This window comes from Empidonax traillii, unplaced genomic scaffold (assembly GCF_003031625.1).
Source record: "Empidonax traillii isolate 1590-97213 ecotype Southwest subspecies unplaced genomic scaffold, ASM303162v1 scaffold608:size386988, whole genome shotgun sequence".
Classification (NCBI taxonomy): Eukaryota; Metazoa; Chordata; class Aves; order Passeriformes; family Tyrannidae; genus Empidonax; species Empidonax traillii.
Genome location: NW_020955801.1, coordinates 312603 through 328945, shown reverse-complemented (window position 1 = coordinate 328945; position 16343 = coordinate 312603). Strand labels below are relative to the sequence as shown.

Genomic DNA, 16343 nt, shown 5'->3' with positions numbered 1-16343 from the left:
CTTTTGCCTGACTTCAGATTTTCACCATGGGGAACAATCCAGTGACATCAGCCAAGATGCACAGATTTCACTGCACGCCTCAGCAATGGTGTCGGTGGCGTGTGAAAAATGTCTTATGGAGACCAACAGTGGTGTCCACACAAGCAGTCAGGAAAGCACAGACAGAAACAGCTCAGGCTGAGTCTGCTTTTCAGTTGAGGCGGTTTCTGAAAGTGTAACGGAAAATGCCCACTCAATCTCAAATGAAAATCTGACAGCGCGTTTCCCCCACCACCAAACACACACAAACACAGACGTGCTTACACACGCTCCCATCCTACACAAAGAGCCATCAAATTAAATGCATTATGACAAAACACTGCGCTCCAAGCGTGGTGTGGGGTAGGAGTCTGCTGCTTCCCCTAGTCTCTTGGGCACCCTAGACAGACCAAGACAGTAGGAAATTGGGGCTCCCTGTGTGTCAACAACCCCACAACATGCCTCTCAGAGACCACTGATCCTTCTGGGGACAGAAGAAGAGAGTAGGCAACCCTTAGAGGTCCTGCCTTTTCTTGTAGGATCCTCTGAGTTACAAAGACTGGGTAAAAAGGGAGCTGTGGTCCTCTTCTTCCTGAAAAAACAGGAGTCCGGGAGGCAATGTGCGAGGATTGAGAAGACAGCCAGTGGCCTGGCAAACTGAATCACTAACATTGGAAGGATTTGCAGGCTTTTCTCAGAAGGATGAAGAAAGTGATCCCAAATTGCTGGTTAAAATGTTGTGGAGGACTCATTCCTTTAACAAACGAGCATCCAGCAGCCAAACTGCATCACTACCAGTGGAGCACCTGCAGCAACAAGGACCTCCCTCCAAGCACCACAAGCCTTTGCCTCAAGGCAGCACCACCCTTCCAGCCCAGGACTTGCCACAAAGCCTTCCTGAACCCCACCAGAGACATGTCTTCCCCCCTTAATGGGAGTAGCTGAACTCCAGCTGTCCCCATGACACTGGGGAGGGGGATGGGGGGCACAAAGGGCGCCCTGCTCTGCTGCTCTACAGATATTTGGAGAAGGTGCCAGGGAGCTGAGGCTCATGAAGATCTATGGCTTCGCCACACCCCTTCATGGAGAGCACCCCATCCTTATCCAGTTACTTTGAAATCGCTCTCAGCTCAAGCCAGTTTAAGGTAACATGCAAATAGCAGTATTTACTCACAACACCCAAATCAGGCAACAGGGTTGCACAAGTTTATAAAAGGCACACGTGAAGAAATGAAAGAAAAACCACACTTGGTTTCACTTGTAGGAAGATCAGATTGAAGCGGGCCCTTCATCCTGCTACCCCACTGCAAGTACTACCTAGGAGGGGCTCGTCCTTCCTACATACCTGGCTCTTCTTCCTGCTATCGCATGCCAGCTTCTACAGCTCCTCTCCCCTTTGAAGTCCCTCATTAAGTTAAGGCAGATTTGGATCTTTCTCCTCCAAACAAGCTGCTTTCTTTTGGAGCAGGGGAATAGACTGTGCTCTTTAATTAGCGCTATACATTGCAGGGAGATGCAAAGGTCTTTTTTTGCATCTGTTTCTGCATGGTCTCCTAAAGCTACCTGGACAAGGGAGACTCACTTGCCCCTCCTCTTTCAGCAGCTAAAGGGGTCTTTTCAATTGGCAACACATTTCTTGGTGAAACCCACAAGGGGAGCCCCAGACTGATCTAAAAAAGATTTTATGCTCATCAGAACAAGCATTTCTTGCAAAGATCTCAGCAGGTTCCCATGTGGGTAGGCTACAGGTCAGCTGAGTGCAGTCACATGAGTAATTCACATTGCAAGGCTCAACATGAAAAAAAAATGGAAGATGGCAAAAAATACCCTCAGAAACCTCACCTTTTTTGAGGGGATCTAAACAAGGGGTGAATTCCTTAGAAAAAAACCTGGCACCGGTGGGATGAATAACTAGGATTATGCAGCAGAAGGCAGGGAAATTGTTTATGAGGTACAGTAACGAGAGGAAAAGCACCAAGGAAAAACAGGACTGCAAACCATATTTAAAAAAAAAAAAAAAAGAAAATGAAAAAAGGTAACACGTCTGAAAGCAGCCTGTGGCTTTGGAGGGCCAGTTTAGCAATCCTCATGGCAAAATGGTGTGAGTAGGCAAGCACAGCCTCTGTGAGACTGTCAGCCCTCCTACACTGGACTGAAAACATGATGAGATGCAGAGCCCTAGGGCTCACTGCAAAATCCTGTTCCACACGTGAAAGAAAATCCTTTCAAAAATGGGATGCAGGTGCGAAAGCAATTGTGTTGAAAACAGATTTTCCAAAGGCATCAGACAGCCAAAGATTCATACAAGCAGGTATTTTATCAGTATTTTCGAGGCCCTGGAGATTTCTGGTCAGTAAGAGGTATGTCCGAGATTTTTATCCTCTTGTTTTTCTTTCTGTCTCTTATCTACCATAACGAAATGAGGCTCTCTTTTCCCAGGTCAGTTGAGAAGGTAATTCGGCTGTGTTGGAGCCGTCTGCTGCCTGTCAAATCCCTGGCAGCTGCCCTCCTGCAGGAGGCACAGAGCCCAGGTCTCTGCTTTTATGCAACACAGGGAGGAGGTTCCTAGCCCTGCAGCCCTCCTGGGGAGGGTCTTTCGGTCTCAAACAAGCTAATTTTAGACAACAATGAGATCCATAAGGAACAAAAGATTTTCTTCGGTGTATATCACAAACTTGTTTACAAAGTAAATAGAGAACAGCCTGTAATTAGGGCAATTAATTAATTATACAGTTGCAGCCTGGAGATGAAAGGTAAATGAGCTCATGAGGAGCTCAGCCTCTAGCTGTGAGATTCAGAAAATTAAGTGATGGCCAATTCCCCTTTCAGCCACCATCAGTTCAGCAGTCACCTGAAGTGAAGAGAGACCTGCAAAGAGAGGTCACTAGGATTTCAATCACTTCTCAGTGTAGTGCAAGCACTACCCTTGTAGCTCGAGTCCCTGAAGTGAACCCATTCCTATCCTTATGGAAATAGTCCAATCCATTCAGTGACAGACTATTAGCCTGCCTGAAATCTCTGCTTCCCTCTCTCCATCCTCTTTGCCTAGAAATTGCAGTTTTCAGCAGGAGAAGTTTATTTTGGTCGGGTGAGCAATTTTGCTTTGCACAGGGAAAGAAGAATGGATTCTCCAACAGACAGGAATTTGCATTTCAGCAGGAATGACTAAAGCAAAGTGTATCTTGTCTGGACTCTGGAAAAAGGAGAGCACACAGGAAATTACCACGCAGATCCCATATGGATGTGGTCTGAGGCATTTTTAAACAGAGAAATGAATGTTACATGAAGATGAGAAATGAGCCAGAATCAGCAAAGAAAACCCTTCTAAAACATCTATCTCATTCTATGAAATGCTGTCATTTTATGCACCTTTTAAAATACAGTTTTAAAAGTTTAGCTTTGTAAGAACCAAAAAAATTGCACTATTAGGGCAAGCCAGCAGTACATTCAGATTGTATCCTGCCTCCAGTGGCAGGGGTAGGACCAACTGACATAACTGATCTCAGCCAGTGCCAACTACACACAAACAGGGAAAAACAAAATCAGAAATCCTTTACTTCCCTATGTATTATTCCACAACTCCAGTTGGACTTGTTGCCCCACTGACACAGGAAGGAGTGACAGATGAGCCTGACTAAGCCCAGAAATGCCACCCCCTTCTGATTCAGCCACACTCCATAGCCAAATCTACTTTCATTTGTAAACTGAATTTACAGTTTACAAATTAGAATTTTATTTGTAAATCATGTTTCTTATTATTTAAACTTTACGAGCTTCTCCAGACAAAAATGAATTGGAAAAAAAAATGCAAAGTCTAAAAGCTAAGGTGCCCTAAGTCCTCTCTTCACATTCCTGTTTGGAAGGGAAGTGCCTTAGTTTGTTCAGATGCATGATGTACATGTGTTTTGATGTGCACAAAATTCAATTCTTAAAATCATCATCAAGAGAAACTGCAAAAACGTGTACATTTTTGGGAAAGGAGCCATGAAGGCTTTCTGTGTGGAAGGGCAGAGAACATCACCTTGTCCTTACAGATCACTGACAAGGCTGACATGCTAACTTGTCTCTGATCAAGTATGGGGAGAAAGGAGTTAGAGGGTAGGCAAAAATGAAGATTATTAAATCGTGGCCAAGGATATGTAGTCAGTCAAATTGGGAGATATGGACCATGCCAGTACAGCAACTGACTCAAAGGAAGCAAGGAAACAGGCAGGTTTGGGAAGGGTTTGAGGTATCAAAGGGTTCCTACTGTGACACAAAAAACTGAGCAGAACATATAAGGAAGAGAAGAACAAGCACCACCATCACGTGCAAGGGAAGAAATACACTGTGTCTCCCCTGTGTGCAATCTGATCCTCTCATCCACCAACAGTTTTTTAGTTGTTGGGAAAAAGGTTAGGATACACATACACTTTAAAATCCCTAAGTAAAATCAGGAAGGACCTCAGTGTTTCCAGCAGAGGACAAATGATTTCCTTCTGCTCCGAAGAGGTTACAGCCTAAATAGAAATGACAGACAAGAGAAAAAAAAAACCAGTTACAGCCAGGGGGATGGAGTAGAGAGGTTAAGTGATTTGCCAAATGTCACAGATGCCTATGACAAGTAGTCGGTTTTACATTAAGTCCCAGGGGTTTGACCCTTTGTAGCTGAGACCATGTGAAAGCATCCAACATCAAGTTAGGATCTGAATCCTCACTGCTCCATGATCAAATGCAATGTGCTCTCAGTAACTTGAGACAAGCCTGGTCTACAGTGTATGTCATCTTGTTTTAAATACATCAGCAATCGTGGGAAATGGGTGAGATTTACCTATGGGAAGTCCAGCAAAGACCTTGACTATAAAAACTTCCATTACTCCTGGAAACTTCATCAGACGAAGGATTTCTCTGATGCTAAACAAGCTGCCAGACTGTGATGTACCTACAGAAGATGACATATTGATTAATACTCTATTTATATAGGTTGAGGGTAGAAAGTAAGAAACTCTGAGACTCTCTGTTCAGGTTCACCACCCCCTTTCCCAAAAGGCACTTTTCTTCTCTGCTGCACCAGCTTTCTGCTGGTGGCAGGAGGTTGGGAGCTGGTGCCAGGTCTGCATGCAGAGGAACCCAGTGAGACAGTGGGATTGCCTCCCATGCCAGACCAAACTAATCCCCAGCAAGGGGTCCACATTTACCTTTTCTGAGATGCATATCAAGCACCGGGCTGGAAGACTGCAATTCTACATAGCAGAGATTGACACATAGGGAACAATACCATAAGCACAGCTTAGGCATTAAAGTGTCAGCATTTCAAGGTCAGGACCTTTTTGCCCTTAAATGCAACTCTGAGGTACTTCAGCAGTTCTTGCATCGTGTCAATCCCCTGTCCTTATTCATGTACTTTTTATCAGAAGCACTAAACACTTACTGTTCTCTGTCACATGCTGGTTTAACTTCGGTTTAGTCTGCAAAGGGATCCAAACCACTGCTATAAGGGTATTGATGAGACTTCCCACCAGCGCAACATATATAGGAACAAAAATGCTGCAATCAGAAAAAATACAGGGAACAGGATAAATATAATGAACAAGACATTTATAACTCCATCTTTCAAAGTCTTGGGCGTATGGATGAGGAACTATCCTCTTGCAGTTGCGGTACATAAGGCTATTAAAGAACTCATATCCCTTCATGGAGGATTTGGATATGACCACAGTTTGAAATTTCATCAGAAGGTGGCTATTGCTATCAAGATAGTTTATAATTTTCATTATTATTAGAGTATAATACAATGCTTTTAAATCTGTAATTGTCAGGGGAAAAGAGCTCATCTTGGTTTAATGAAGTTTAGGATTGGGAATGCTCTCCCACAGACAGCTCAGCATCTGCTTATTAGAATCCATCTAATCCCCATCTAATCACCAGTTTCATTCATCTAAGTGTCATCTCACTTCTTGAAATTTCTCAGTGAAATCAAATGAAGTTAAGGAAAGCGAAGAAAGTACTTAAGATGATTAAGGAAGGTAGAATACAGCCTACAGCCAGAACTAAACCCACCAGAGATACACTACCGCTTGAAAAGGAGCCATTAAAAATAACAAACATGATTTACAAAACCTGAGAAGGTAATCAGCGCTTCGACTGATGCATTTACTTTTCTCCAGAGGTGCCCAAAACCAAATCAACACCCCTGCAACTGCCCATCTGAGCCTCAAACATTGAATCTTTAACAGAAGTGGGGCCATATCCTTAGAATGCAGACAAAGAAACAGCAATTATTAACTAGAACTGCACAATGATAAAAAGCAACAATTACAACTTATCTAAAAAAACCCTCATAGACATGAAAAAATCAATAGAGCCAGTAATTACTCCTCAATTATTGCTGTCCTCTTAAAAGAGAAGATTAGGAAATGACTCCTCCTAGTCTCTTAGTCTTTAAGGGTATATGGGAAGATTTCATACTCCAAAGTGCTTTAACTCTGGCAAACACAGGTAGAGCAAAGTCCAGGGCTGGAAGACTGAAACTTAGAGAAGTCGAGCTGAAAACAAAGGGAGAAGTATGTTTTAACAATGAGAGCAATTATCCACTAAACTAGCTCATTAAAAGTCTCCCCTGTCATAGGAACCGAGTTATTTGAAGGGTTTTCTAAAACATGTACTTAAAACCTAGCACAGAAAGCAGGTTTGGGGTGGGAAAGCCCAGCAGAAATAGCAAAGGCTGGCATCACAGAAGGCACAAGACGAGGTGCCTTGGAGGCATAAAAATTTAGGAAACCTCAGACTTCAGCAAAATAATGCCTAGATTTCACCAGAGAAGCCTTCAGGATGTGTGGGTCCATGCAGACTCAAAAGTGACTGTGCCATCCCTGCATTCCCAGCAACCCAGCTTCACAATTCCCAGCTGCACAAATAAGATGTAAAAGTGAGCTATGAGCCACCAACTGATGCTCCCTGTGAGCCTGCTGATGAAGGATTGCTTATTGCCTGAGTTTTTACTGCTGATTTCCTTGTCAGTCCATGTTGTGTGGTTTTCATGGAATAACCAGCAGCACTAATTATAAATGCCTCAGGTTTCCTCTGTGCTAGAAAAAGGTGCGGTCTGAATAATTTCTGGAGTATTATTTAAGTCACAGAGCAAGACAGTCAAGGATTGAAATGCAAACAAGTAAGAAAAGCATCAAAGAGAAAATACATATATATATATATACACATATACACACAAACACATGCATTCCTACTAATAGCAATGACAAAAATCCCAGCTGAATATTTTGGTTCTCATTAATTACTATTAATAACAACAAAGTTAGATAGTATCTTTCTGCAAATGGACTTTGTGGAGTAATTTAGACCTGCTGCCTTCCATCCTCCAAGCTGTTCCACTAATTAACTCAGACCACAAAATTAGTCATTTACTGGATCATTACTTTTTATTTTTAGTGCAGCAGATTGCCACTTTCTAATTTAAAATTATCTGCCAAACAGTTCCCAAGTGACTGAAACCAAATTTGTAGACACAGATTTTTATCCAAGAAATCCAGAATTTCTACTTTCTACTGGAACAAAATTTAAATTTACTAACAAAATGAAAAGGATAAAATAACCAAAATAAGTAGCTACAGCTGGCTAAATGTTTGGTGGTTTTCTAGTTTGTGGTTTTTTGGGGGGTTTTTATTTTTGAGGTTCTGTATTTCAAGCTTTCATTGTGATATTGAAAAAACACATCACAAAACCTTTCACTGGACAAAAAAACTTCCTTTCTAGCCCTATTTTTTTCCTGGGGTTGTCCAGAATCCTTCATACCATTTAAAATATGTTTTACTCTTGTGATCCAAGAACAATTACAGCAAGCAATGAGGGAAGGATCCCCCTGTAGAACTAGCAAGCAAACGATGCAGTATTTCACTGCTGGCATATGATGATTTGTTGCTGTGAAAGGGAAAAGAGAACTTTGATAGTTCATGTATTTGGGAAAACTCGAGCTTGATCTAATGGATTTGTGGAATTTTTTACCCCTGGTCACTGAGGTCAGAGAAATCCAGTAAAATGTGCAGCTCAAAACTGTGTTTATCAGACAAGCCTGAAACTTTCAAAATCCTCCTAAAATCCCTCTTCTTAAGCACAACTTTCTGTAACTGTTTTATCTTTTTCCATCCATGTATTAAGCACTGTCATTCCTTGATGGAAAGGCAAAGGCGGTGAAGGTACACCATCAAGTTAGCTGCTCCATTATCTCATCCTTCAGCAGGGTTAAATGCTAAAACTTGACACAACTCACCTGTGTCCAGAAAACCACCTTTTACATTTGTTTGTTTGCTCATTTAAGAAAGATGAAGTGAAACCAAGAGTCATAAAAATGCCATATTGAAGCAGCAGGTTATTAAGTGTTTTTTCTGATGTATCCTAATTTCTTTTTTTCCTAATGTTTTCGTTACAACCCATGAATTATACATGAAGACACCTCTTGTGCCACCCCTCCAGTATGGCATCACTAGAGCATATCCTCCACAGTGAAAGGCAAGTGTTTTACAGAGCACTGCTGGGCTGCTTTCCTGACACATGGTCACCTCTGAAGCTCTCTGAGGATAACTTTGGGGTTTGGGTAGGTGAGGGGCTGCAACACAATTTTTTTTCCTGTGATAGGAAGACAAGCAAATATTTACACTGCTATGTAAAGGGGCCAAGGTGCTAAAACCAGGGCACATGTGCTGAAACATTACTTCTGGCAGCAGGAAAGAGAAATCCAGTTGATTGAGAAGACAGTACTCTTGCAATGATGCTGCTGGATGCTCAGCTAGAGCTGTTTCATGTCACTGCCAAGGAGGAAAACTCTACCTTGGATGCTGTTGAGAGAGAAGCTGCAGCCTTGCAGATGTGGGTGGGAAGGAGGCAGTGGTGGCTTAGAGGAGTCCAGCAAGCAGCAAGAGGGTAAGGGAGAGTTTGCAGCCCACAGCAGCCCTGAGGAACGACACTTTGGCAAGGGGTATGGTGATGCTATTGACACCAGCAGAGAAAACAGCTGGCAGTCAGCACTCTGCTGTGCTCACTGGATCATTTTCTGCATGTTAAGTGAGCAAAAGACCCCAAGTCAAGCTGTTGCCCTTATTTCTTCCTGGTCAAATGAGGAACAAGTGGCACAAATCATAGCAACAAAGCTAAAGGTAAGACACCATGACCCCTCAGCAGAGCCAAAGGGTAGGGGAGCAGGGGTAGGAATGCTTACAGGGTTGGTAGCTCCTGACCTGGCTCACGGTCACTTGTCCATTTTTTCATTTTAAGATTTAAGCAGGAACTCTCATCTCTGCTGATATCAGCCAAAGTCCTTCTTCATTCAGTTGTACCTGTTTGGCTTATCAGGAGGAAGCTTCATCAAGAAGGGATGCAGTAGCACCATTAAGAAGCACATCAAGCAGGTTGCTCCCACAGGACCTTTTCCCATCCTCTTCCCCTTCCTGCCCTCCCTCTCATCCCTCCTGGCTGTCCACAAACCAGCCATGTGGAACCAGAGTGAGCCCTGCCAAAACCAGAAGCAAATTTCCTGAGCAGGGTGGAAGAACAAAGGCTGTGGGCAGGACTAATACAATTAAATTAAAGGGAGCAAAAGGGCGCAGCAGCTTTGACAGCTGAGTTCATTGTATGGCCTCTTCCAGCTTTGTGCTGATTAACAGGAATTAAGAGCTTTTACTATCCTGGGCTTTATGGCCAAAATAACTTGGGTAACTTTATCTGTGTATTTCAGAATGTTACTTATAATTCCTTTGCTTTTTCATCTGGAGAGAGAGAGTTTCTTGCTGACTTTAGTCAGCAGCCTTCCTTTTCCCCTGCGGATTTCTGCTAGCAAAGCCCCTCTCAGGCTGTCAGCTAAGACCACAGCTGCCCACTCTTCTTCGTTTTCAGCCTTGCCATGAAATGGAGAATAAAGCCCACTGCCCTCTCCTGCATGGGACTGATGTGTCCCACGGTCCTGCTGTCAGGAGGATACAAGGATTTTGGCTGCAGGGAGCAAACACTTGAACCTGGAGGAGGAGTAATTTTTGCAAACAGGAGCAGCTGCAGCTTGCCCTGACTTAAAGCTTTCAGAGAAATAAGACGAAAATGTGAGCAGAGGGCCCTGGAGCCCATAACATCCACCAAGCACTGCTTAACAACCTAACAAAAGGCTCTCCTTTTCACTTTCCTGAGGCCATTAGGCAAATGTGGTGGATGCATTAAAAGCATCCTTTTAAAGAGTTCTAAAGAGTTTAAAAAAAGTGGGATGGCCAGCCCAGGGCACACTTGCCACAGGACCCACAGTGTGGCCTGGTACAAGACTCACTTGGTAGCCTGTGGCCATGGAAAAGGGACAAGTGCCTGATCTGGGATTACACATTTGGAAACTCCATCCTTAATGCTGATGGTCATGGTAAACAGATTAAACCCCAAAAAATCCTATCATCCAAAGCCAGCTGGAGAAGTGTTGCATTTCTACCCTTTTAACACTTAGCCAGCCTCTGTATTTACTGGCAGGTAGATCCCAGCGTGCACCACACCTCCCAGGTGCAGCACAGTGATGACCTACTCTATGTTACTTCATGGCCTGCTCCCATCAGGATCAGTTAGTATGAGGCAAATGAATGCAATCAGGGTTCAGTTTCTGAATCAAGACATGACAGTCACAGGTGACAGCAAGGGCTCACAGAAGTTCTCCAAATCCCGTCACACGCCCCTGAAGTCGGAGGTGGCACATGTGAAGCACCAAAAATATATGGCAAGGTTTACAGCAAATGCAGCTCTTGGAAAGTAAGGTCTGGCCAAACAAGTATGTGTGGATGTACAAACACATGTGCAGAGCATGTCCCAGTAGCTTTGAAGCAATGCTTTCTGCAAAACTTCCATGAAAAACACAATCCCACAAAGACAGGTGCACCATGCGGGCATCAGGCAGTGGCACAGGACAGCAGAGGGGCCACCGACCAGGCATTTGTAGGCAGATAATATTTTCAACTTGCACACAGGGTGTTTGAACGGAGCCCCTGCTGGTACCTGCCAGCCGCACCCCTCAGGCAGCGCCCAGCCGGGATGGGCACCAGAGCCGCCTGCAAGGAAGGGTACAAAATAACAAGATGGAATACAGTTTTGGGCTCCAGCCCGAATTCCAGTCCTGTCTCTGACCTTGTTGTGCGGCAATTCCCATCTTTAGTTTCGTGTCCAAAAAGGCTGGGACAGACCCATGGAGGTACTTAGGGGCTGCTGCCAGCCAGGAGGCTGCATTCAGGCTGCCTGTGCCACGAGATGGTATCAGTTGCTTTCCAATTTAGCATTCCAGCCACAGACCCTGCTCTACAAAACCCAGGAGAAAAACACGCTGGTGTAATTGCATAATTAAATGTTGCGTCAATACAGTGATTCTTTCGAGGAGGAAGCAGTTCCCAATGATTAAAGATCCCTGAGGATTAAAGGATCAATGTGTATTTCAGCAATGAATGGGATTGTGTTTGTTTTCTTTCTCTTTTTCTTAATAAAGTCAAAGTTGAGCATGGAGACAGCACAGATTGTTTTTTAGTGACTCACTCCTACTTCAAAACTGCACTGCATAAAGCCGGCATTCATAGCCGGCCCAGATTCCTTCAAGAGCTCTGAAAGGACTCTCCAAATATTTCTTTGATTGCAGTTCGGCCACACTATCCCCTCATACCCTTCGAGGGGCAGCTATGGCTCGTGAGTTAAAAAGCAAAGAAAAGCAAAAAAGTGAGGTGAAAAAAAGAAAGTTCAGGTGAAATCATGACACCAAACCACGTGCTCCAGTAAACAGCTTTGAGTCCATGAGAAAGTGAGCAGTGACCGTTGTGTTTCTGGTAACTTAATGACACATAAACTTAGCATGTAATGTAACTTATTGTAAATTAGTGATAGTTCCATTCAAGGAAGCTTGTTTTACTGCTTTGACAATGCTTGCTGAATGCATTTCATTTTCGACCCACTGTGGTCTAGTCTATATTGTTGAGATTCCTCCTAAAGAAAAAAAAAGGGGGGGGGCCCACAAAATTTCACCAAAGTTTCTTAAATAAACAAACCCAGAAAAAGCCTCAACCAAAAAAAGATTCACTGAGCTTACAAAATTTTTACACATTTCCTGGTATGTTCATGCCAATGTACAGAGCCAGTCCGGCTTCCCCAGCCCAGGGCAAGAAACAGCACAGCAACACACACAAACCCAGACAACCCAGTGCTCAGCAGACTTCAAGGCAGTGCTGCTGGTGAAGGGCAGCCAGTACCCAACAGGACATAAACGGTGCCTTTGAGAGGAAAACGAAAACAAAAACAAAACAATCAAACAAACCCAAATTTTCCTTTCTGCAGTTCCTATTCCCTCCCTTGTGGACAAAACATCAGACAAAGACATGAATAAGTGTGCTTTGAATCTCTCTCCTGGCTCTCCTGTCCAAGCACGTGTCCGAGCACATGAGACAATGGTATGTGAATCACAGCGCACAGTTAATGCCAGCTGAAGGGGTGTTAAATCCCAAGGGGGAACAAATGCGGCCTTTAAGGGAGATGTGCCACAGAAAGATGCCCTTTCTCACTTCTTCCTTGTGATCAGGTAGAAGGTCCTTCACAAGAGGTAGGACAAATTGCCTGTAATAAATCACCTGTATTTCAGCATAACCCCTCAGTTAGACTTCTTTGGTTGCAGTTTGCACATTTTTTCACTGAGAGCCTGGGATTTCTCTAGAAACAGAACATAAAACCTGAGTGGATAGCCATCTCCACCCATGCATCAGCAGGAAAAGGAGGGAGTTTACTGCCTTGACGAAACTGGAAACCACGACCAGGGGTGTCCTTTTTGCCTCCTACGCTTTAGATGAGGAGCAGCAGAAGTTGGCTGCTGCTCATCTGGGGAGAGCAGGAGGCTTTTTTTCACTTGGTGAACTTGACACCAATGCAGGCTGTCCAAGGAGGTGGTGAGACTTTGCATCCACACCCTCTGCAGAGCCCCTCACGGGGTGAGAATGAGTCATCTGCAGACAAGTGCTCATTCGGCTGCTTATTTCTAATGGCAGCCACATCTGGAAAATTTGAGTGGTGGGAAAGGAAAAAAATACGAAGAAGGTTACAGGCAGCCTGTGTGACCTGTTTCCGTCAGAACTGGGTGAGGCAGGGATGCTGAAGATTGGCACTGGTGCATTAGTAGGGCAAGGAGCCAAGAGTGCTACAGTGGAGGTACATCAGAGCTGCCTTGTGCTGGAGACATCAAACACAGGATGGGACAGGGCCAGGAACTCACAGTGATCCCCAAAGTCAGTGGAGCCACCTGTGTTTTAACTTCCCTTAAGGGACATTCACTCCTTTGTGTTGTCACTGAACCAGCAAAAGGAAGGTTACTGGTGGGACTTGATGCTCCATCTTGAAGAAAAAACATTAGGTCAGTGCAGGGCACTGAATAAAAACACCTGGGTTTCTTCCATAGGGAAAATCCTCCTTTGGCAGAGCTCCCTAGGTAAACAGTGCTCTGTATGAGCAGATAAGGCTGGCTGTCCATCAGAGGCTCTGCAGCAAAAAAGTGATCTGTCCCCCACGAGCACCTGCTGAAGAGGAAATCCCAGCTCGAACTAACCAGCCCCTGCCACAGCCCCTGCTCAGGCACGGGAGATCCTGCTGCCAGGGTGTGAGGGAGATGGTTGTGGCAGGATGCTAATTCCCAGGCAGCTGGAGCAGCCTGGCTGTGCCAGACTGTTCTGCTGCTTGATCCAACACAGCACTCTTCCGAGGAACTCGCCTAATTGCCGGAAGAGGCGTATCAGTTACGCTTCAAAAAGATGTGGGCGGATTTGCATGCTTTGCCCATAATCCGCCACTAATTTCGAGCATCACTTATTCTCGTGAGCTCTTTTCTGATAAAACACCCTATTTTCAAATACTGCGCTTTTCTAATTCAAAGCTTCACTTGTACGGGTGATTATTGCTTTTCCCTGTTGCATGGCAGAGACAGTCCCACTGGTGTCTTGGTGCACTGAACACCTGCACATTTACATGAATTTATAACAACTGGCAGAATAAGCTGCATTCCCCAAAAGATTTTAGTCAGCTGGCTGGCTAAGGCATTGCTTGACTCACACCCATATATAGTATCACCCTATATATCTAGAAATGGGGAAGAGTAGACAAGGATGAGATGTGACCTGCACTTCCTGAACGGGGGCTTGCAACATCTGGCTTTGATGCCAGCAGTGCTAATATTGGATGAGCTGGGGCAGGTCAAGATAGGCATCAGAAAGTAGGTGTAAGTGGTCAGTGCTCACATCAGAGGCATCCCACTGGTGAGGCTGGAACATGTGCTCTTCAATCTGTCTGGGAATGGTCTGGCCCAGCAGTGAAGTAAGAAAGTTTTCTGAGGATACACAACTAAAAGAGTACTGGGGAAAAGCGCAGCCAGTGGGGAATTGCATATGGCCCTTAGAGGGCTGAGGGACTGGGCAATAACATGGCAGCTGAAAGTCAGTGCAGATTACAGTGATGCATTCAGGGAAATCGAGTCTTAAATTCACATGTGAAATTATGGTTTCTGAACTCTTATTATTACTCAGGAGTGAGACCTTTGGACTATGTCACAGACTATTCCACAAAACCATCGGCTCATTGCTCAGTTAATCAAAGATTAGGGATTGCCATGAAAGAAACAGCAAGATGAACAGCGAACCTCATTAAACCACTGTGTAACCCGTTGGTTCACAAGTGCTTTGAATAGTGCATGGAATCCTGGTCCCCTCCTCTAAAAAAAGGCATCTAAGAAGTAGGATAGGTTCAGTGGATGGCAACAAGGACAATTCACAGTAACTGGTTTTATGCTTGAAGAGGCTGAGAGCCTTCACCCCAGGAAGGAGATGTCCAAGGGACATCTAATAAAAGTTCACAAGTTTTTGAGAGACCTGGAGCAGGGAGTTAGGAATTGACGGACAAGGTCTTTTCCACCACAAAAACTGGGAAGCACCAAACAAAACTGTCAGAAACTGGCTCAAAAGAAAGAGAAAAGCCTAATTCTTCTTGCAACATATAGAAGGTCAGTGGAGTTTGTTGCTGCCATTGTTGGCGAAGCAAAAGGTTTAGACAAATACAAGGAGAGATTAGATAAACACTTGGAAGAATGATGCATTGAAGGTTACTAAAGAGTCACGAATCACAGTCATTCATTCATGTCAGGAAATCCCCTGAGCTGAAAATAGTTGGAGGCTGGAAAAGTAATCAGAGAAGTATTATGCAAGTTTGTCCCATTCTTTCTCTTCCCTAGGATTCTTACTATGATTTTTATCATAGAAAGGATAAGGATACCAAATCACATTGAGATGCAAGTTCCATTTCGTCCTCTACATTCAAAATCAAAGCCATGCCTCCCATCACCACCTCACAATTTTTGCTCATTCACTGGAAAATGCTGCTTTTTTCCCTGCAGTTCTTAAACATTCCAGAGAATAAATAAGAATAACCACAACTCTCGCTTCGTGCTTGGGACATGCAGTTGGGAAAGGGTAATGTTACATTTCAGTCCAAGAAATGTTAATGTTATCTTATCAAGTGTCTGTTTAATATAACACAGAGATGCAATCTCCCATCTCTTAGTCTTTTTCTTGGATACTCTAAACAAAGTAATGTAAAGTAGCATTACAAAGTAATAGTTTTTGGAGGTTCTCCCCCACCTTCTTCTTCTTCATGGAGGAGCTTTGTTCCCTAACAGGTGGCAAATCCTTTAGGATTTTGTTGCTTCTTTTTTTTTTTTTTTTTTAATTATTCAATTAAGCAACTAAAACTACTCTTCCAAGCTCAGAATGTGGTAAATTATTAAAACACTCATTTTGGGTGTGTCGCTGGGTAAGGACTCCCACGCACAGACTGGTTAGAAGGTGAGCAGTGCTTGCTAGACTACTCGGTGACTCACCACCGAATGCATCGTTAATTATATGTTACAGCATGTCTGACTTCATAGAGTACTGTAGGTGGTGTGAAATAATCTTTGAATGAGTTCAGCTTTTTCCAGCTTTTATGAGGTTACAACACTTCAGACTCCAAAAGACTCAGCTGGGCAGGAAGCTATTGAGGATTTGCTATAGTAACCTGAGCTGCACTCGCAGCACATCAAGTCTCGACTCACACCAGTGGCTTTGGAGAATCTGCAAGTTTGGCACGGATTGGAGTTGTTACCCCTCACTATCCTGAGGCACTCACTTACTCAAAGCTGGCTCAGAGCAGTGCGTGGGCAGAGCTGAATTTTGCTCCCAAAGATGAGGGGTGGGGTCTGGGTAGTTCCTGTGAAGGGAAGGGGTAGGATTTGACTGGAAAAGAAAGCACGAAGAGAGTTCTGGCTAGCC

The 16343-nt window shown here is 44.0% G+C and overlaps 1 protein-coding gene across 2 annotated transcripts in view; it reads right to left on the bottom strand.

The window, feature by feature from the left end:
* Nucleotides 1-16343, bottom strand: part of SLC22A18 (solute carrier family 22 member 18) — a 63517-nt gene that overhangs the window by 19599 nt on the left and 27575 nt on the right. For both annotated transcript variants that reach the window (XM_027898620.1, XM_027898622.1), the window contains exons 5-6: nucleotides 5429-5544; nucleotides 4829-4939 (exon numbers count right to left, since the gene is read on the bottom strand). In XM_027898620.1, coding sequence (XP_027754421.1) covers nucleotides 4829-4939; nucleotides 5429-5544 — 227 coding nt within the window. The remainder of the gene's footprint in view (nucleotides 1-4828; nucleotides 4940-5428; nucleotides 5545-16343) is intronic.